At 34.8% G+C, this 22,501-nt stretch overlaps 3 protein-coding genes and 1 pseudogene across 3 annotated transcripts; 3 read left to right on the top strand and 1 right to left on the bottom strand.

Moving 5' to 3' along the window:
• The first annotated feature begins 810 nt into the window (after positions 1 to 810).
• LOC120114291 lies at positions 811 to 21,302 on the top strand. The gene is made up of 3 exons (XM_039135252.1): positions 811 to 817; positions 16,506 to 16,509; positions 20,332 to 21,302. Exon 3 carries the CDS (start codon positions 20,601 to 20,603, stop codon positions 20,997 to 20,999), a length of 399 nt encoding a protein of 132 aa, XP_038991183.1. The 5' UTR covers positions 811 to 817; positions 16,506 to 16,509; positions 20,332 to 20,600; the 3' UTR covers positions 21,000 to 21,302.
• LOC120114293 lies at positions 5,347 to 6,111 on the bottom strand. The gene is made up of 3 exons (XM_039135254.1): positions 5,985 to 6,111; positions 5,721 to 5,873; positions 5,347 to 5,472 (listed from the first exon to the last, which is right to left on the bottom strand). The coding sequence occupies exons 1-2, from the start codon at positions 5,988 to 5,990 to the stop codon at positions 5,721 to 5,723; spliced, it is 159 nt and encodes a 52-aa protein (XP_038991185.1). The 5' UTR covers positions 5,991 to 6,111; the 3' UTR covers positions 5,347 to 5,472.
• On the top strand, positions 8,753 to 16,465 carry LOC120114290 (annotated as a pseudogene).
• LOC120114292 (probable transmembrane GTPase FZO-like, chloroplastic) lies at positions 11,665 to 12,571 on the top strand. The gene has a single exon (XM_039135253.1). It carries the CDS (start codon positions 12,056 to 12,058, stop codon positions 12,428 to 12,430), a length of 375 nt encoding a protein of 124 aa, XP_038991184.1. The 5' UTR covers positions 11,665 to 12,055; the 3' UTR covers positions 12,431 to 12,571.
• Positions 21,303 to 22,501: the final 1,199 nt, after the last annotated feature.

Here is a 22,501-nt window from a genome sequence, read left to right as displayed (position 1 = left end):
TCAATATTGTATGATGGTCATTTTCTCCGATATGATTGATGATTATCTTGAAGTTTTTATGGATGATTTTTCAATCTTTGGGCAAGACTTCGAAAAGTGTTTCAGCAATTTGGCTGCAGTTTTGATAAGATGTGAGGAGACCAATTTTGTTTTGAATTGAGAAAAATGTCATTTTATGGTCACAAAAGGCATAGTGCTAGGGCATCAAATTTCAAGCCATGGCAATGAAGTGGGTAAAGAAAAAGTAAAAGTTATTGAGAAATTGCCACTACCTACTAATGTGAAGGCAGTTCGAAGCATTATTGGTCATGTTGGTTTTTATAGAAGGTTTATTAAAGAATACTTTCATATTGCTAAGCCATTGTGCTCATTGTTGGAGCAAAACATGAAGTTTGTTAATGATGATGAAATGTTTCAATCTTTTCATACAATCAAGAAAAAAATTGGTAAATGCACCTGTTATTACAGCACCATATTAGACATTTCCATTTAAATTAATATGTGATGCTAGCGATTTTGTTATAGGAGTAATGTTAGGGCAACAAAAATATAAAATATTTCATGCTATAATTATGCAAGTAGGACACTGAATGAAGCTCATATCAATTACACCATAACTGAAAATGGGTTGTTTGTTGTGGTGGTCTTTTTTGATAAATTTTATTTCTACTTGGTGGGTACAAAAGAGATTGTTTATAATGATCACTCAACACTAAAGCATTTGTTTTCTAAGAATGAGACAAAACCTCGTTTAATTCAGTGGGTGTTTTTACTCTAGGAATTCGATATTGATAAGAAGGGATCTGAAAATCAAGTGGTTGATCACTTGTCTAGGTTAGAGTCTAGCAACGAAGATGGCATCATTTTGGTAGTTCCAGATGAATTCCCTGATAAGCGTCTGTTAGTTGTTACAATGTTACCATGCTATGTATATTTTCAAGTTGTCGTGTTGCAAAGTATCATAGGTACACTGAAAAGTGTGCAGCCATAGATTAATGTTGTTAATGGTTTGATTCTTTAATTAATGAAAATTATTAAATTAGTTCAAATGGATTTAATCAATGTTAATCACATAGATTAAGTATTTCATGTTTGCATAAAATTTGGAAGCCATAATATCATATCCTTTGATTCGATAGTTGACCAATTGCTTCTGGAATGCTGTAGCATAAACTGGTGTTCTTTGTTATTGATTTCATTACTTTTTCTATATTTTCTCATTTCTTTTATGCTTTTTACTATTACCACTCTAATGAAAACAAGATGCTCCATGTAGGTTCAACATCTGAAACTCTTGTAGTTTTAAATTTATTACTTGATTTTGTAACGCGTACACTTGCATGATTGCTATAACATTTTCGTAGCATCATCTTCATCTCCTTTTGTTTCTTCTTCATTTGTTTTTTCTTCAACAAGTGTACTGAACATCGCTCCACTATTTTTTATTCCACCTTAGAGTGAAAGTGATGGAGTATTTAAGGTATTTGATGTCATCATTGACTCAAATTGTTCACCAAAATCAGTTCCTCGTTGACCATATATAATATTATTCCATTCACATGTATCTTTTGTCGAATATGGTTGAGAGGGTGGCACTGCATCTCATGAACCATTTACCCAATTCGGTTGGTTCTCTATTGAAGCATGATATTAAGGATAAAAACTATAACTTGTTTGAGATGAAAAATATTTGACAAAAGGATAAGCAAAAGAAGATGTTGTTGATGATGATTATATAGGCTTTGCATATTTTGCCTTGATTTGTTTCATTTGGCCCTATCTTCTAATGTTGATAAATATGGTTTCTTATTTGCTTTATAATTTTGGAGATAAGGAGATATTGTGAAACCAAGATCATCAGTTGTAATCTTCGAACGAATAAGCATAAATAGATGTTGTTCATTCCATTGTTGTATGCATCGAGCATGCTTCATCGGTCAATTATCTTTATACTTCCTACTTGCATCAATTCTGTGGAGATCGTCCATGACAAATATTTGCATTGGAATCGACTGATGGGGTCGTAACACTCTGTCAGCGACATGGATCTCAACAATCACAAAATGAAGCAAAGGCATTATGACACACCACGTCTCCGATCCTTCAAAAAATGATGTTCATAGTAACTGTTGGATCTCCGACTCATAATATGGAATCTAATTAAACTGTAAACATCAATTAAATTATAATTATTAGTATAAATAACAAATAAATTCTCTTTTAATATTTATTAATATTTTTGAATATATACCGCATGTCTACCGACGATATCTATCCTCGTTCGCACATTAATTTTGTTGCACCCATCACTTTTGACTCCATAATTCTATGTCGCTATCTAAACAATATAATAAATACAAATTTAAAAAATTTACTTATAAATTTAAAATTTTACTAACATATAAAGCTAAAAAATTACCTTAAATCCAAAGGAAATTCAACTGAATCTATTGCAATTGGCGTAAAAACAGACATAATACCATGCCCAAAATTGTAGTAAGACTAGACAATCCGCTACATAAAAATTTTCGCCCCTTGTAACGATTGCAGCCTAGTAAAGTTCTCGGTATAAAAATGTTAAAATAGTTGAACCCTAACTATATTTACGATATTCAGTCAAATTTTCCAATATCGGAAGATACTGAGTGTGCATCAAATTATCAGATTTATCCAGTAACAATATCCCTCCAATCAATTGGAGAAAATATGGACATGCTCCAAATCTAACTTCATCCTTGGTAAAGTGTTCATCCACTTTAAATTCACTCTCCAACCAAGTCATTCGTATCTGCAACCCTTCTAGGACATCTGATGGTGGCCTCTTTCGCAATACTTGTTCGCAAATCGTGACTTGGTTGTAAGTTTTGTGTCTCACTAGTGTCGCACCATTTATCAGAACACCGAAGTTGATAAGCGACATCTTCCAAATCGTCGCTTCACCACTCGAAAAATAAAATGTATGCATTTCGGACCTCTGTGTTCAATCAGCACCAAAATCAGTCCAGGTTCACCTTAAAACCACAAAGAAATGTGTCGGGATACAACCCGGATTGTTGTAGATATATAATAGTCCGCTCATGTGGATCATTAATTTTCATTCCTCGCTGATGAATGTTACATTATTTTTTCTACAATATAAATTAAAAATAATAATAATATTTTCAAAAAAATTAATAATTTGAACTTTTAAAAAATATAAGAACAAGATTTTACCACATGGAGTTCAAGGGAGGAAATATGGACATCATCAAGGCATACCATTTCTTCTCGGGTAGACTTCAAAGAAAACAAAATTTTCCCTCAAACAAATTCTTTTCTTCTTAACAAATCACAATACAAACCTTAAATCCCCAAACCCTTATTTATAACCCTAAACTCAACAGCTAGTGAATTTTTAAATCAAATAGAACTCGTCACGTTCACATGATGAGTTCCATGAGTTTTTTTAAATTATAATTATATAATAAAAAGTAAAAATAACAAAAAATATTATTTAAATAAAACTCATCACGTGAGCATGACAAGTTTCAATAAATATATTAATATATTGAATCCCACATGACCTACAGACATGAGTCTGGATCCATTAAAATATAATTTTTGAGTAAACTCGTCATGTGAACGTGACGAGTTTACCCAATAATGTATAATTTATTGTACAATTTATTGTAGATCTCAAAATAATTTTGAGGTTAGCCTATAAGGCTATCTTTTTCCTGCTTGGCCTACTGAGCCAATTTTGCCATTGTTAGTATTAACTAATTTGGTCGGTAGTTGAGATTCCAGATTAAACTGCACAATTTATACATTATCCGAATCATGCTTAAACAATTAAGCAAATAAGCGCTAAATTTTAAGAGAAGCCCGAAAAGTATTTTTTTTTAATTTACTTCAAGAGTGTTTTGTTTAAATTTCCTTTATTTTAATTATTTTAATTTTCTTGTTTTCTTGTAATTTTTTAGAATTTCTTTTTATCAGTTATTTCTTAACATTTTTACGAATATGATTGAAGAATCTTTCTTTATGATACCTCATCTTCGTACGAATAAACCAAGGAACATCGTATTAGACGATGCTTAGCAGGAAATCCAAAATGTCCCATGGTGCGATATCTCATAGGGTAGTCTACGTTTGTGTCGTGAATGTCCAGAATCAAGGAGTTTATAAGGCCGCCCGCCCAACGGAGGCAACTATGATCACTTCCGTTAATGAATGATTGAGCTTTTAATCTATGGGAAAACACATATTTATGTTCCTTGGCCTTGCTGTTTCCGTTTTGTTTGCTGGTATATTTTAGAAACAGGTGTATATTTGAAGGCCTAACGTCACAATTACTAGTTTACATGGTTTCCCGGACTATATTTATGGAGCATAGGGCGACAGTGTGCTATATGTGCGGGTGACAAGCATAGAGGCAAAATAATGAGTCATTAACTTGCTTCCTCAACTAAGAAAGTTAGCCAATGCCTCGCTTTTCTAGACCATCCTCCTCACTAAGTGGTGCATTGCATGCTTGAAGATTATTTAAAGTTTTTATTTCCTTTTGTAAATGCTGATGTAAGCAATGTGGTGCAGCCATGGCGTGTTGTTCTAATGTCAATAGTTGGACATGTAAATCTACAGGATTCAGGTAAAATGAACCACGGAAAAGTTGCTACCATGTCCTATTAATAAACCAGTATATAAATACAAATGTTCTTCGCTATTATTCTTTACATGAAACATATTGTCCCAAATAATGGTCAATTTAATATTCAAACAATCTCTCATGATTGCATCTTATCAAAAATAAGTTTAACATCAAGAAAAAGAAATGGAAAAAAAAAGATCTTTCAGATAGCTTTAGCACTAGCTCTAAGCTAATGTGTAGTGCAAAATATATGTTCTCGTTTGGTTAATCCAACCGGTAAATCATGCTAATAGTGATAAAATTAAGCATGTCCACCCATCACTTCAACCACAGAACAACCATGATGCAAGCCATTTTCCGGTCCATGAAACACACAACAGAGACCCTATCAAAATGACATTTTCATCGCACACCGCATGAAAGGAAGAACCTATAGATGTACCAAAAAGTAAACGAAGCTACATGATAGATGCTAGTGACTATATTTACCTAACCATAAGCATATGAAGAAAAAAACAGATTTCTTTAAACTCAAATTAGTAGCAAAACAAACAATATCATAGAATTGATACATGATGGTGTTAAACTGTTAAACTGGTAACCTAGAAAAAAACCCATAAATTGAAGAAAACAACACATTTCATTTTTTAAACATCAATCAATACCCAAACAACTAACACAAAATAGGACTGAGGGTTTTACAAGTCATTTACATATTTTGTATGTGCAGGTCACTCAAGGCCTTCTTTCAATACTTCCCTCATCGTCCTTCAAATTTAAAATACCAATTTTGCATGAAAAAATGTCTCTTCAACAAATATCTCTATATTAAAAATTTGTTCCTGAAATGCCAACACCAAATATGAATACGAGTTTGTCATGTAAACAAAATATTCTTCGTTCCAACCAAAGTCCAAATTTGTATAAATTCGGTAAATAAATTTTATTAAATCTCAAAAACTAACTGAGAGGTTATGGAACCGACCTCAAATAACTCTAGATCTAATTTGAAAACACGCGATTCAAATTAAGGGGGAGATGAAAATCATGTTAAAGGAAATGGAAATGTAGCATATAAGTAAAGGCACACCTACGTCTGTTTGGAATACGAGGAAGAGGAAGGGACGCGTTTGTTACGGAACATCATGTACCCGACGGGCAATACGACTCCGATCATCATGACAGCTGCTCCGATGATATATCTTAATGGACTCGGTGGTTCAACCTCTATCATTGCTTTCAACTGCACCGAACGCAACCAGAACCCAACATTAACCATCAATTTGATATGCAATTAGGAAAAAAAATCATTATGAACTTCGAGACCTGGATCGAACCGAGGAAGGAGACTTACGGGCATTATTTTGGGGGCTTTCTGGTTCGAATCGCTAAGGATTTGGGTCACCGGGCGATGAAATGAAAGGAACTAACAGACATGAGAAGATTTGGGGATACTTAATCTGGAAAATCTGGATCTGTTCGGGATATTCTCAACTGTTATTATTATTTATGGGTAAACTACACAAAAAGTCACTAAGGTTTAAATAAATTGATCACTCAACTATTAACAACCGAGTGATTTGACACGTTAATAGCATATAAATTTGACACGTTAATTTAACTTAATCTAAAAATAATAATACTTAAATAAATTAATTTATAATAGAATGTGATTTGACACGTTAATTTAATTTAATAACATTGTTTAATTTATATGTGAGAAGAGGAAGAAAAAAATGACTAATTAAAATGGTCTAACACGATTAATTGATGTCAAAAAATTAGGCTAACATGTCACATCAATATTTTCTATTAATAATTGTTAGTGGTTGAGTGATTAATTTATTATAAATAGATAATGTTAGTGATCAAATCATTATTAATCATATGAATTTATACCAAATTTGAATAAAAAAATTTATTTATTGAATAATATAATTTGGATTCAACATAATTTTAAGGGGTTATTATCGAGCGAGTCGATCGGTTATTGAGTGGTTTTAGATTTGTGCTCATTAAAAAAATCGATTACTTGATTTGACTAGTTGTTCGTTAAACTCATTAAAATTTTACTTGACTCATTAAAATAATTATTGCCCGACTTGTTTCCCATTAAGCTCACCAAATTTTTTAGATACAATAATTAGTGTTTGATTTTTAGGTATAGTAAATTAATAATAAATAATTAAATATTTTTCTTATTGTTTATTAGAAAATTAATAGATTAGTAATTCAATAGTAATTATTAATTAATAATTTAACATCTTTTTTTATTATCGACTAGTCAACAACAACAACAACAAAACCCAATTCCCATATGCAATGGGGTAAAGGGGAGGTAGGGTAGTAGGTTGCCCCCAACGTCAGGTTGATAGTAGCTTCCGTGGAAGACCTCCGGCAGTCAGAAAATTAAAAATATAGATAAAGTGTAATGCATGTATAAATAAATATATAAATACAGAGTTGAACAGTATTCATATGCAGACATTAATATCATTAATATCATATGCGCGTTTGTACTTGGGCAGTAATCCCTGCAAATAAATCCATACGAAAAAATCTATGCATATAGACTTTCTTTTTTTTATATAATAATTTTTAAAGTGTGTACTAAAAAATTATTTAAAAAATTAACAAACTTCTCGCGATCTTATCGAGTCGTGAATTTATCGAGTTGAGTAGGACCTTACTTGACTCAACTCGTTAAGGTCTTGAGTTGAGTTTGAGTTCAAGTCGAGTCAACCTAAATTGAGTATTGACCAAGTTTTAATCGAGTTGAATTCGAGCAACTCACGAGCTGCTTAACTCATTAAACATCCCTAAAAAATTTAAGAAATTTGTGATAGGTGAATATTGAAACAGTCATCTTAATTTGTCATAAAAAATAGTGTAAATTTTTTATTTAGTCATTTAACTATCATTTTAATTTCGTTTTGGTTAGTCAGCTAATTTTTCAAAATCATCCCTAATATTACGATTTTCTTTCATTTTGATCACCATTGTTAAAAGATTAATGGTAATACTGAAGTGTTACTATAAGATAATTTCACATCATCATTAAAAATAAAAATGTCATGAGAATGATTTTGTTAATTTTTTAACGATGAATGATCAAAGTAAAACTAAAACGTAACTTTAGTGATAATTTAAAAAAAAAATTGGTGATCAAAAGAGAACCGAATTGATAATTGGGTGACTAAATATTTAACTTACTCTCAAATTAATTCGTTAAAAAAGGAGTGGTAATGGACTTGAAAAGGTCAGTACCTAATTCCTTGCGACTTTTCAACTACTTCTTGCTGCTGTCACGAGTATTCATCATGCAATATAAATTGGGTACATTCACCATCCACGTCGAGCATTATGTGACAATAGACGGGCAATTTGGGAGATGTGTTCTGTCCACTGCCCATTCAAAGTTCAGGTAAGAAAGTTTTTCTTCCATTTGTAAATTCCAATTATACTTCATACTCATACACATGAGAAATATTTACCAAACTGAAATTTATTTGTCGATTTCTCCATCTATGACCAATTTTCATTTGAGGTCTAAACTCAAACATTCATACAAACCATCTGCTAAAGGCTAAAGCTACAAATTATAAATCTTTACAATATACGAATCAGGGATCGATCTATCTTCTAAAATGTTCAAATCCTTGTATAAAGTTAATATTTCCTTTTATATTTTTTTTTATCAATAATCTAGTTTTATAACTCTTAGAATTTTAATACATCTTTCTAAGTGCGCACTCTTGACGTAAAATCTCAATGTTATGCAATGACCATGAACCCATCCCTAGTGTAAAATTTGTCAGAATCACTACTAATTTCCTGTTGACTGTTTTTTTGTGGTTTTTAACCTTATTTTCCTGACCGATTTAACAGGCGACAGTGTGCAGGCGAGTAAAGATAGTTAGTGAGTGGAAGATTAATGGAGAGTAGACTAGCGACATGCTTTAGAAGCCACACTAATTTGAAAAATTTCTCATACTCGAAATTCCAAGACAGGGAAAAAAAGACAAGGTGAAATAACTCCTCACATTGAATGCACTCAACAACTCTGAAGGTGATCATCTAAAGCAGGCAACTATCTGGCCCCATCGGAGAGGGAAAGTTTTTGCCTTATTTACTTCACATTCTTGGATTTGAACATTTATGTTTTCTTTGAATTCAATTACTTCTGTTCGCAAAACCCCATTTTGGTGAGCTATAACTCTTGAGTTTGGCCACTTTTATTACAAATTCATCATATAATCTTTATCGGGTGTATATTTTTCCTTGTCACGTTTGAGTGTCTTTTAACAAATAATAGTAAATCATTATTTTATGATATAGACTAGAGTTAAAGAACGTGAAAGTTTGAATAGTGTATAGAGCTGCAGAGATAACAAGAAATGGGTGGTTTCCATTTAGATCAGGAAGAAGGAGCTGCAACAGCAGGAGGAAGAAAGAAAGAGGGTGAAGATTCTTCTTGGTCACCGAATCCACATATTCAGGCTCAGCATAGGCGTTCTAAGAGGTGACCTTCACATTCTTACTAGTTTCTTACGTTGTTTTGTCAACTTGTTGGCTAATAATCAACAGAGAATCAAGTTTATAGGAGTTCTTTAACCATGTCAATTTTTCTGGAGTTTTGAGGGTTTATTTTTCTTTGTACTTAACTGGTGTTCGCTTCTTTTTCTCAATTTTCTCTGGCATTGCCTTTACTTGAATTGCAAGTGAAAGATTTGGGATCTTGGAAGTTTGGCTACGGTGCAATATTGGTCAATGGTCCTGGCTTAGGCTTAATGGAGTTTATGTCAGATCTGGCCCCCATGAATGCATAATGTCTAAGCTGCTAGCTTCATTTTTCTTGCTTTGATTTTGAAGTGATGGATAATGACTGCTTTCGCAAGTAGTAATTCTTGTAACCGTTAGTTATATAGGATTAGTTTGATGAACTTTAGCCATAAGTGATGAATAATGAGATCTGTAAGCTGATTGTAATCTGTTAAATCTCATTCGGACTGTTCCAATAACTATTCTTGTTTTTCTTTCAGTTCATCGGACAGAAATATCGATGGTTCAAGAGACGGAGTTTTGCATCGTACGAAGAAAGGGCAGAATGAACTACATGTGAGGATACATTTTCTAAACAATGTCAAACTGTCAGCCATCTCAGTTATCTTTTTGGCTTCAAGCTTTTCAAGTGATTACAATTACATGTATATAGCCATGTTTTGCAGTGTTGAATGAGAATTATGAATACTTCTTCGTTTTTTATTTACCATTTTATTGTTATTCCAATGTGAAAGGTGGAGGCATCTCTGTTGTCAACGAGAGCTTACAGGACTCGAAGTCCTCTTCATGACAGCTTTGCTTATAGCAATAAGAATACACCGTTGAACCAGCGAGCCTCTTTGGAGAAAGATGTAAGCCTTGAAGGTAGATGCTTTTATTTGCTAAATGTTAGTTCTGTAAAGATAGGGACATTTACATTTAATGTGGCAGAGATGAACCAATGTATATTAACTTAGATTTTCAATTCCCACAACTTTCCTTCATGAAGATGACTGAAAGGCATACATCTAAGAAAGCCAATTGAAAATCCTTAAGGGTTTGATCGAATGTCTGAAATTATATGTTTTGAAATCCTTAATTCTACTCAGTTGGACAATAAATGTGTAATGACCCTATATGTATTCTATGAGAAACTTGACAGGTGCACCTAAACAATGGATCAATGGCCTCTATTGCTGAATAGTTGTATAATATATCCTTTTTCTGAATAAATTTCAACAATAGCATCACCATGGTTTTCCCTGTCGCGATCAGAGGAGACGAGATAAGAATCGGAGCAAGAGAATTGGGCAAATCAGAGAAAGGGTTAGGGATTTGAAATTGGGACTGGACATGGACCTAACACGTTTTACAGCCCACTAAGGATAAGAAACATCTTGCTTAATTGTGCAGGTGGTTAAACTCAGTACAACAAGGATTGCCAGCTGTAGGGCAACTATGGGTACACTGTAATTATATAAACCATGTACTAGAGGAGGAGAAGGCATGCTTTGATTGAATGAATTATAAGCTTCTTGAATCTCTTCTTTTCTCTCATTAATCTTAATTCTCTCAAATCTTTGTCTAATTTTCTTCTCTAATCTCCTAGGGTCATAACAATTAGTATCAGAGCCACAACTCTTGGCAAAGCAATGGCTGCATACTCTGGTTTTTTTGCGATTCAACAGCAGATTGAAGACTTATCAAAGCTAGTTAAGCAAGATCAATACCTGGAGATAAGGATTGCAATGAATAAGGGTTGTTTGGAGCAGATTCTAAGGAACTTGACAGGAAGGAGAGATGACCAAGAACCACTAAGCCCAAAAACTGAGCAAAATCATGGAGAGAAAAAAATGGGTCAGCTTTCACTTGGTGAATCTAAACCCTTCTTCTTTACTCCTAAAAAATATTACCAGTGCCAATAGACGAAACATATGATGTTTCGCAAGTGTTTGATAAAATGTCAGCAAGAGTAGATCATGTGGTATTCCCATCCATCACCGGTTCCATGAAGGTTGATTCACGGTTGCAGCAGAAACAAACCACGGAAGATGACAAGGTTGTTATGAGGGTTGAGTTAAATTTTGAACATGGACATCAACTTCAAAATCAAATGAAGATTACAGATGCACTAAGAAAGATAATCGCCCCTTATTATGATACGGGATGGAGGGTAGACCATTATCAATTGAGGAATATTGGAGATGTAGACGTGGAAGCCAAAAATGGGAAAGAATTGATGACGGACTCTGAAACAGGGTTGGTTCAGAAAACTATCGATGCATGCTTTTATCAGCACTGTCTCAATTTGCAACCTAATCATTCCCAAGATCTTACCAACCTGGGGAACATATATATGGAATAGATCATGGTTGCTGCTGCTTCTTACTATAAGGCTACATTGGCTGTCACAACATTCTGCCAGATGAATATTGTCGATACACCAGGGACAAATGTGATTCTTCAAAGACAACAACACCTTCCAGAGGAATTTGTGCCTCGTGCCGATTTGCTTTTTTTTTTGTTATATCTGCAGATTTCCCTCTAACAGAGAGTGAGGTTACCTTTCTTCGTTATACTCAGCAATGGAAGAAGAAAGTTGTGTTTGTGTTGAACAAGGCTGATTTTTATCAGAATGTGCAAGAGCTAGAATAAGCAATTTCATTCATCAAAGAGAATACACAAAAGTTGCTAAACACAGAAGATGTGACGTTATTTCCAGTGGCTGCACGATCTGTTCTTGAAGAAAAGTTTTCCGCTACTTCTGGTGCCAGAAAAAAATTAAGGGAACTAGTAGTCACTGATTCAAACTGGAGAACCAGTAGCTTTTACCAGCTTGAAGACTTCTTGTATAGTTTTTTAGATGGATCAATTAGGAGAGGAATGGAGAGAATGAAGCTCAAACTTGGAACACCAATTGAAATTGCCGAGCGAATACTTTATGCTCGTGAGACTCTTAATAGAAAAGACTGCGAGTCTGTAGAGCAGGACTTGACTTATGCAAATGAAATTGTTAATAGCATGAAAGAGTATGTAATAAAGATGGAAGGTGAAAGCATCTTTTGGAGAATACGAACTCTATCAATGATTGATGCTACGAAATCACGGATTCTGGAGATCGTAGAATCTACCTTACAGTTATCAAATCTTGATATTGCCGCCTCAGTTTTACTCAAGGGGGAATCATCCACCTCCTCACTACCAGCCACTTCAAGGGTTCAAAATGATATATTTGGTCCTGCACTTACTGATGCATGAAACTTGTTTGGAGACTATGCAGCATGGTTGCAGTCGAATAATGCACGTGAAGGAAATCTATACAAGGAATCGTTTGAGAAAAGATGGCCATCTGTTACCTTCTCAGACAAACATTATGCCTTGGAGACCTATGAACTGCTGAGAAAATAAATCGATTCAGCTTGAGAGTGATAGAGAACTTCAGTGCCAATGCTGCTTCCAAACTATTTGAGCGTGAAATTCGCGGAGCGTTCTTGGGAACTTTCGGTGGACTCGGAGCAGCTGGTTTGTCAGCTTCACTTCTAACATCTATATTACCTACCACCTTAGAAGAAAGGGTGGTTGAATTCGCATTAAATAGATCAAGGCTCAAATCTCTCACCAACAAGCTCAAAGAAGTTCGTATGACCTGGTCGCTTTTCGACACACCACGTTGGGTGCAAAATCTAGAGAGAGCATACTTCACAACGATTATTGAGGGAATGATAGGATATGTTCATCTTCCAACTATTATGTCTAAACTCCTATCTGATAATGATGGTCAGGAATTTGGAGATTTTAAGCTTACCATATTGCGAATTCTGGGAATTTATGGCTTTGAAAGAAGAATTCTGAATACTGCCAAATCTTTTAAGGGACAAAGCAAAGTGGAAATTTATAGAAATTTGAAGGTCAGGGGCCGAGTTTACTTGAAATTCCAATCTTACCATCAAACCTCACTTGCTCTTCGAAAGGGATTAAAGCTGGCAGTAAGGTTCTATGGTTCTATAATGCTCGACAAACGTAGGGAGCAGGAGCACAATCAGATGCAGTGGATGAAATTAGGACTGGAAAACGTCACTGTGGTAAATTATATTATACTTCCAGCACAATTCTCAGATTTTGATCCTTGGGGACAAGGATCATTTCGTGGGGAGGGTATTGTCACGATCAGAGGAGAAGAGATAAGAATCGGAGTAAGAGAATTGGGGAAATCAAAGAAAGGGTTAGGGAATTGGAGATAAGAATCAGAGTAAGAATCGGACTAAGGATATGAAACATCTTGCTTAGTTGTGCAGGTGGTTATACTCAGTACAACAAGGACTGCCAGCTGTAGGGTAACTATGGGTACACTGTAATTATATAAACCATGTACTAGAGGAGGAGAAGGCATGCTTTGATTAAATGAATTCTAAGCTTCTTGAATCTCTTCTTTTCTCTCCTTAATCTTAATTCACTCAATTCTTCGTCTAATTTTCTTCTCTAATCTCCTAGGGTCATAACATTCCCATTTTCAGATAGAACTGCTGCAATTACGTTTGCAACAAGAAAAAACTATGCGACTTATGCTCGAGAGAGCAATGGGGAGGGCTTCAAGCACGTTATCTCCAGGGCACAGGCATTATGCCACACAGGTAACATTAAAATCGATTCTCTGCAAATATTCTGATGGTTTCTCCTCCAGTATTTATTTAATCAAACGAGAAAGTCCAACATTGTTTGACTGGCAATGTAAACATGTATGCTTTGTAGACAAAGACACAGCTACCAATAAGGCACACAGATTTTGTAATGTATCAGATTGAAAAGATAAATCAATAAAAATATTTCTAATCTTCTCATATTCTGCTGGAAACCATTGTTCTGCCAATGTATATGATATCCATATGTGAGTTATGTAAAAGGAACCCTGCTAGAAAATAACTTGACAACGAGTTAATTTCAGACAAAGGAATTGATTGCGGAGATCGAGTTACTCGAGGAAGAGGTTGCAAACTGTGAGCAACATGTACTCTCTCTCTACAGGGATATGTTTGACAATTGTGTTAGTCGGCAACCGTCTGAGCAGAGCTCAGGCAAGGCTTCTCCTGCACATATGAAGCATACATCAAGGAAACACACGAGTATTATTTCAAGTGCATTTTGTTCTTCAAAAAAGTTCCCTCTGAGACCTTGGCAAGCTCTAGTTTCCACAAATGACTCTGGGAAAAGACTCTTTAGAAGTATAGATGTTTCACAGTTTTGTGGAAAAAGTATTCTATTGGACAAGACATCTTCATACCTAGTTAAGGTAAAAATAGGGTAATCATTTTTTTACGTTTTTACAAATGTTTGTCGTTAATTCTTGTTTTGTTCATTTTGAAGCTCACTCTAACATATCAAGGGATTTTTTATAACGTGTGCATCATATGGCTTATCTGTCATATAATGTCATTCATGTTTGTTGTCCAGACTTTCTTATTCCTTGCATTTCCAGGCTCATGAAAAGGTTCAAGGTATTGAAAAAACCTCGGTGCTGCAGACTCTGAAAGATCATCTGACCAATGTCCAAGCAAGCTGTCGGAGGAGATGGTCAGATGTATGGCAGCAGTATATTTCGGACTCCATAGTGCAACATCTTCGAATTCTAAGAAAAATTCATCGCTTTTATTGTCAAGGTCATCAACTAAGGTTCTACTTCCCAAAGGTTACGTTGGAGAAGACCGGGACTTCTCTTGCACATCCAATGTTGAAATATCTTGGATATCAACTGATAGGAACCAATTTTCTCGAGCATCTTATGCCATTAGTAACTACAGGTTGGTTAATTATATGGAGTATGTATAAATACTGTGTTTTAAGGAAATTAAGGTACACTTTGCAGCATAAATCTTGTTGGAAACTCTTCCCTAAGCAAAGGCAAACTTCTGCTCTCTTTATTTCTTGTGCATTAATTTGTTAATTTCAGATCTCTAGTGGAACAACTAGAAAAAGTGACAGTGAGTCAGATGGAATATGATGCCCAAATTGCATTCTGGATCAATGTCTGCAATGCGCTTGTCATGCATGTAAGCTTAAATTTATTTACTAGCTCCTTGATTGTCTCTTTCTTTTTACTATCATAAACTCTCAAATTTTCCTCGTGCAGGCATATTTAGCATATGGAATTCCCCAAGGTTCTTTGAGACGGTTAGCCTTGTTTCACAAGGTAGTCCTTTACTTTATCTAAATCAAAGACAATTTAGGAAATAATATTGGAATGTAGGTGCATTAAGCATTTAACAAGATCTTAAGAAAGTGTGTCAACCATATTAGGCAGTTCAAAATTTTCATTGGCCACATTTTTTTTATAGTGATGCTGATTTCTGGAAGATGCTTTATATCGATTTCTCTAAACAATTGCTGTTAACAAGATGCGATGCATCTTCGGCATTCTTTCACTATGATTGATTAGCAGATAAAATTGACATGTTTTTCTGTATAGTGCAGGCTTCATACAACATCGGTGGCCATGTCATTAGTGCAAATGCCATAGAGCAGTCGATATTTTGCTTCCATACACCTCGAACCGGACGGGTATAACTTTCGGCATCTAAAAGTACAAATATAGAGATTGTTTGATGTTTCATAATCTTGCTAATATGTTGTTATCTGTTTTTACCAGTGGCTAGAGAGCATCCTCTCCACAGCTTTGAGGAAAAAATCTGGTGAAGAAAGGCAAATTATCAGTTCAAAATTTGGCCTTTCATATTCCCAACCACTCGCCTGCTTTGCTCTCTGTACTGGTGCATTTTCTGATCCCGTGGTAATTTCTGCTTCTCTCTTGCATTGATTGTATTGCAGTATGATTGTTCATGATTCTCAAACTTGTCTAGTTATTTTCATCTCAATAACATGCCACCTCGATATATAAATAAGTATTTAATCTGTTCTCTGCTCATCTTACCCTTTGTAGCTAAAAGTTTACACAGCATCAAATGTTAAAGAAGAGTTAAAAGCTGCAACAAGAGAATTTCTCCAAGAAAATGTAGTTGTTAAGAAGACAAACAAAGTATTTCTACCCAGAGTTGTTGAAAGGTTCGCAAAAGAAGCCTCCATCGGCTCCGATGATCTCGTGAACTGGGTTCTCGAAAGCGTAGACAAAAAGATCTACAATTCAATAAAGAAATGTATGGACGAAAAATCCAAGAAGAAACCATGGCAGGTCATTGACTGGTTGCCTTATAGTTCAAGTTTCAGGTACATTTTCTCGAAGGACCTGATGGAGAACCCATGGTGGGTGTGAGTTTGACTCTAGACGAATTAACTTATGGTTGTCGATATCTAGTGAGAGATGAAACGTAACGACGGGTGCGAGGGAGGTGTCCATCATCTTGTCTCGATATGTAAATCCATGTCAAAATCATTGTACATTCTAATCTTTAGATCATTTAACATATATTCTGCTTCATCTGGAGTTAACACCATTGCAGAGCCTGCCAAGTTTAGCTTATGAGTCTGTTTCGTTTTTTGCTCTCGGACGGTGATAAGCCTTGAATTTCGGTGTAGACTGTGAAGTATGATTATAAACTTCTTTGTTATGTACTTATTGACAGTACTGTAATCATCTTTAATTTAAGTTCTAGAGTCGGCTCCTTAAGTTCTCATTAGGTGCTGACATGGTCCAATGCAAATGGCCATATCATCATTAGTGGTTTTGTATTAGCCAAGAAGTACTATGCAAATTCTTAGGACGGAGCCAGGATTCAATTGTGCGGGACGAGTTGTTTAATTTTAAAATGAACATGGTTTTAAAAAACAATAAGTAAAAGATCTTAAAAAATAATTAAATCAGAGAAAATAAAAGTCAAGACTTAAATATGTTAATTTTAAGATTAACAGGATCTTAAATAAATAAAATTTAAAAACTTTGGAACAGATAAAATTTAATTACAATGATTTTAAAACTATTAGTAACTTACAATAAAATTAAACCATCATATTGTTACGAAGATACATGACCTAGACTTTTTATTTTTGATTAATATGATATAAATACAAGATAAAATCTGTTTAAAGATAATTTACGTTAAATAATATTAAGTGTTCATATCCATAATTTTTTTATACTCAAATCCAGGAGCTTAAAAAGTAACAATTTTTTTATTATCAAAGTTCTTGATTACAAAATAGAGCTGCTCTGCACCTCTAAATCATTGGGTTCGCTTCGCTTTGAGCTGTGTCAACAAGGCCTGCTTTCGAGATTGTCCCTCATGGATCTCCTTTACTTGGGTTGAGTATACGTTTTATACTAGATCCGTATCCTCCTCAAACATCAAAAGCCTGGCATTTCTCTTACCTCCTAATTTTCCTTTTCCCTCGATTTCTTCCGATATACAAATCCCTAACCCTCGCTTCACCCTAATTTTCCTTTTTTTTTCTCGCCTCAGCATTGTTTTGAAAATTGGATCGGATTGGTCAGTTCAACCGGTTTAACCGAGAATCGTTGTCTAGTCCGATTTAAATTAAATCGGTTAAACCACTATTAGTGAACCGACTAGAACCATTGAACCGTTCAAACCGGACCGACTGAAAACCGGAAAAAATCATCAAATTTTTTTTAAAAAAGAAAATTAAACCAAACGACGTCGTTTGTTAAACGAGCCAAGTCGAACTCGAGTATTGCTGAGCTTGACTTAAACTCACGAACTAAAAATTATCAAGTTCAACTCGAACTCGAAATATAATATTGAAACTTGAACTCGAAAAGACTTGAACTAAAAAAAAATTTAGAAGCTAGATTGAAGCCTAAAATTCGAGCTAGATTGAAGTGAAAGAATAGTTCACTCTATGCTCACCAAAAGGTTCCATGATTTTGAATGTCAAATTATCTCTATTATTTATAGAAGTTAGTTGGGATACTCTTCTATGTTTTATAACCATGTGAGATTGTTTTTTTTTAAAAATTAAACCAAATAATATTATTTTTAATGATTTTTAACCCTAAATTTATTTTTTAATTATAGTTATATAATTATATTTATTATTTAATATATTTTACCTTAAATATTATGTTGTAGTTAATTTGAATAATTTTGTTTTACTTGATTTTATGGTTTTTAACTTATATATGTTATTACTTGTTTTGAATATGACTTGTGATATACAAAATTATTTTTTATTAAATATTTTTGATATTTTTATTTAATATTTTAAATAATTATGACATCGTCTTGTTCTTCCGATTGATCAAACCAGTTCAACCGATTAAACCAATAAACTGATAACATGATCGGTTCGCTAACTGATCTAGTTCTGAAAACCATGCGCCTCAGCCATGACACGGAAGCTCTCTCCTTATTACTCATCGGAAAAATCTCCCCCTTTTCTATTTCTTTCACTGACTTCTTTTTTACTTGAATTTAACGGGAAACCGAACTCAACCAGGTAGACAATCAAGATTCCGGTAAGTCTCAGTTTTTAGTTAATTTTTCTATTTGCTCACTCCGGCTCCTTCTTGTTGCTGCTGTTCTTGTTGTTATGGTGTGGTTGAAGTGGTATTGTTTTGAACTGGAGTTTTGTGCTGCAGTAGATGACAGTACGATTTTGCAACCGAATGGAGGGAGGTAGCGTCTTTAGACTTACTTGCTCTGGTGAGTGTTCCCATTCCTACTTTGTTTTTGATAAACAAATTCTAGTTAGGCATTTCGTTGTTCTTGTTTAACTAGAGAACTTGGAAACAGTTATCCATCTTCTTGAAGTTGTGAGGTATATTGTTGCTTTAGGCTTGTAACTTAATTTTTGTGATTCTGCGCTTAAATATTTTGGAAGGGAATTCTTTTATTAAGTTTTCAAGTCTGCTCAGTCAATTCCTTTTCTATTTCTATTCTTAATATTTTTCTAATAGTTAATGTGATTGAGATGGAGGCTTTATTTAATTCAATTTGTAGTTGGCTAATTAATGGTTTGAGCTAGATCTTTGTTTGAAATTAGTTAGTGGAGGTATACTTGTATTAATAATATTTAAGTGCAACCGACTGATAGTTCAGGAAGAAAAATAAATGCTTACTTTTATTCTCGAGATTATTTATTCGTACACTGTAGTAGGCTTGAGAACTCCACAGGTGGCTTTTCACTTGCCATGCTTTGGTTTAACTATATGTGTTAACCTGATAATGTACTGTTGATTTTTTTGTTGGAGACATGGACAATTATGTACAAGAAGTATAAATTAGTGAAAAGAACTCATTACCGCAATTTCTGCTTTTGGATATCGTGTGGCATATTAACTCTAAGAGATGAGGTTGGGCTATGCAATGTTAACATTTTAACTTCTTTTCCCTACCTTAAACTTCTTTGAACTATACATTATTGTTCAACTCTACTAGAAGTAGTTAGATGGGTATTGTGGATTGTTCTGTTTGTAGAAAGGTTGTAAAGTTCAACCTTTCCTATGCAATTCATTCTATGTCAGGACACTCTTTAAACTCGAGAAGCCTGATCACTTTATCTGATTCTACAGTTTGTTTTCTTCTAAACTTTTTCTGTTGTAGGGATACAATCATGGATTATGATGACGATTCCCAAAGCCAGAATCTCCACTTAGCTGGCTAAGGAAACAATAAATTTCCCCGTGTTGCGGCCATATGATCTACCTAGATTTGATTTTGATGACAATCTTCGTGGGCATTTAAGATTTGATAGTTTAGTTGAAATTGAGGTTTTTCTCGACATTGAAAGTCACGTGTGAATACTGGGATTGCATTTAGTTCAACTGCAGCAAAACCTTGTTTGGTTTCTAGTCACAACAATTTCTGGTCTGAGGCAGCGTCCTCAGAATCAGTTGAATTGCTATTAAAATCCTTAGGGCAGGATAAAACTATACTTGCTCAAACTATTAATAAGGATTCAGGTGCCTCTGATGAACTGTCGTATAATAAAGCAGTAGATGAACCCAAGTTTGAAACAAAAAGATGGTGACATACAAATGCAACCTGCTGTACAGATAGGTGAGATTCCCAACAAATGTATAGGAGACCATCAGTTGGTTGAAGATGCTTCTCAAACCCATGAGAGAGAGCCAGCTGTTCATGAGGCATTAGAAGATCCAAATAACAGAAATACTGGCATACCTGTGAGTGTGACTGAAACAGATGAGTCTAAAGATGGTAAACAAATTGTTATTATCATAAATTAAGCGGAAGCTTCGGTTGATCAGCCTTTGGATAACCGGGGACAGGAAGATAAATTTGCTTCTGGGTCAGAAGTTGATACTGTAATCCCTTCTGTGCAAAGAACATGTACGAGTAGTGTTTTGATAGATGATCAACATTCCACACATTTGAAAAATGATACCATTGATAAAAATGTGGACAGTTTAGAGAGAGAAAATGTAGGTTTAAGTCTTGAACATAACATTAGTGGTAGGAACTTGATTGATGATACAATTGCAAGTGTTACCTCTCATGTGGAGATGTATTCAGCTTTGGACATGCAATATAGGGAAGAACATGCTATTGGAAACAACACAACTAACATGGATGAGCCTTCTGATAAGATATTGAAAGGGAGTTCTGACCCCCATGTGGTGGAAGAATGCAGTGAGGGTGTGGGTGTAGAAATGCCTCTGCAGACTAGCAAGTCTGAAGACATTGTCTTGTCAGAAGGAAAGCTACATGACACATCATCAATGCCAATTATTGATAATACCCTCAAGGTGCATGAAAATGAGGGTAGCAATATTGATACTGTAAATTGTACGGGTCTAGAGTCTAAGGTGAATTTATATGTGAAGGTAGCATCTGATGCTATTGAGGGCTTGTTAGAAAGTGGTTGCTACCCAGATAAAAAAAATCTTGAGCAGCAAGTCTGAGAAATCTTTGTTGTCAGTGGAAGATGGTAAAGGTTCTAAGGATGATAAAGGCTCTCATGTTACTTTGGCAGCTGAACCCATGAGGGTATGTGAAAAGTACATCACCACCAAACATAGTGATGATCATAAATGTGATGAGAGTGCTTCAGCTGCTGCAAAGCAGGAAACCAATTTGCCTTCTGATTGTAGTAGTGCAGGTTGTTGTGATGATGGGTCCCCACTTGTAACAAAGGTTGTTGATTCCTCATCGTTCGATGCAGGTGGCAAGGTGAATGAATTAGTTTCAAACCTACAACCTGTTGTTGCTGTCAGCAGTATGTCGGGTATGTATATTCTGAAGCATTATGTCTATTAATTTTGCTTTTATTTCCTTCTTTATGCTTTTGTTTACCCATCCCGTATCATGTGCTAACTTAGTGTTCCTGATGCGATCCAACCTAGCATTCCTTGGAAGACGAGGTTGTACCTTTGATTTGTTTTGATCTAGGAAAGCAACAAGTATTCTGCACAAACAAGAAAGCTTAAAATAGAATGATTAAATGGAAGTAATGGAATGGAAAGATAGTATGGCAGCGGAATATATATATAAGATGGTTATAAGATTAACGAAAAATGATGGAGTGTGGTAATGGAAGTAGAATGAATGTGATGGAAATTAATATGAAAGATAGTATCTCAAAGAAGACTCAAAGAAGAACCACTGTTAAAGAACAAATACCCAAACTTTATATTGCTTCTTTAAGGGATGGTAACTAGGACTTTGACCCGCTATCTATAACGAGATAGGAACCAGAATTATCAGGGTGAAATAGATGGGGTTGACGCCACAAGCATAAGCTTGATAAGTCGATAAAGTTCAATTAAGAACTAAAGAGAAAAACTCTCACAAATATTTGATTAAAACCAAGTCTTTTTTACAAATGTAATTTAAAAGCCTATTTATAGGTCTTGAGAGTGCTTGGCCGAATGGTGCATGTAATTTAGCCAGCCTTTACACTTTCCTAAAGATATAATTTAAAATGCATAATTAACATGCTCAAATAAGTGTTGGTTCGGTCAAAGGTGCATTATCATGTCTCTTGGCTGATCAGCACTTGTGTTCCTTTAAGTTGGTGCTTAAGTGGAGACAAACACCTTGCTTTGCTGGTCACACACATGGGTTGTTTGGTGGAGACAAGCATCTTGCTTTGCTGGTCACGCATATGGGGTGTTCTTTGAGTGCAATTGTGTGTTGGATGTGTAAAGAATAAATACTGGAATGTGCAGCATTATGGGCGTGTAAGGTCTTCCTCAAACATGCGTGAGTGGATAGCTAGTCATCAATTATGGGGCTGATTGTGATCAGATGGCTTTTGAGCTTTCCCATAATGTTTCACGTGCTGCCTCCTTTTTTGTGGTATGTTTAATGTGTTGTATATGTCTTGTTGAGTGGATGTCCCCTTAGGGTTCCACCAAAACTGTCCAGTGTGTGTCAGCCTCCAATATACTGTGTGTCTTCCAAA

The sequence above is a fragment of the Hibiscus syriacus genome, unplaced genomic scaffold (genome assembly GCF_006381635.1).
Source record: "Hibiscus syriacus cultivar Baekdansim isolate YM2019G1 unplaced genomic scaffold, ASM638163v2 tig00110221_pilon, whole genome shotgun sequence".
In the NCBI taxonomy this organism is placed as follows: domain Eukaryota; kingdom Viridiplantae; phylum Streptophyta; class Magnoliopsida; order Malvales; family Malvaceae; genus Hibiscus; species Hibiscus syriacus.
This window is presented reverse-complemented; position numbering and strand designations above follow the sequence as displayed.

Excerpts from the sequence above, each read along its gene's own strand:
- LOC120114292 (XM_039135253.1), top strand. The coding sequence starts at position 12,056 with ATGGAGAGAATGAAGCTCAAACTTGGAACACCAATTGAAATTGCCGAG.
- LOC120114291 (XM_039135252.1), top strand. The coding sequence starts at position 20,601 with ATGTATTCAGCTTTGGACATGCAATATAGGGAAGAACATGCTATTGGA.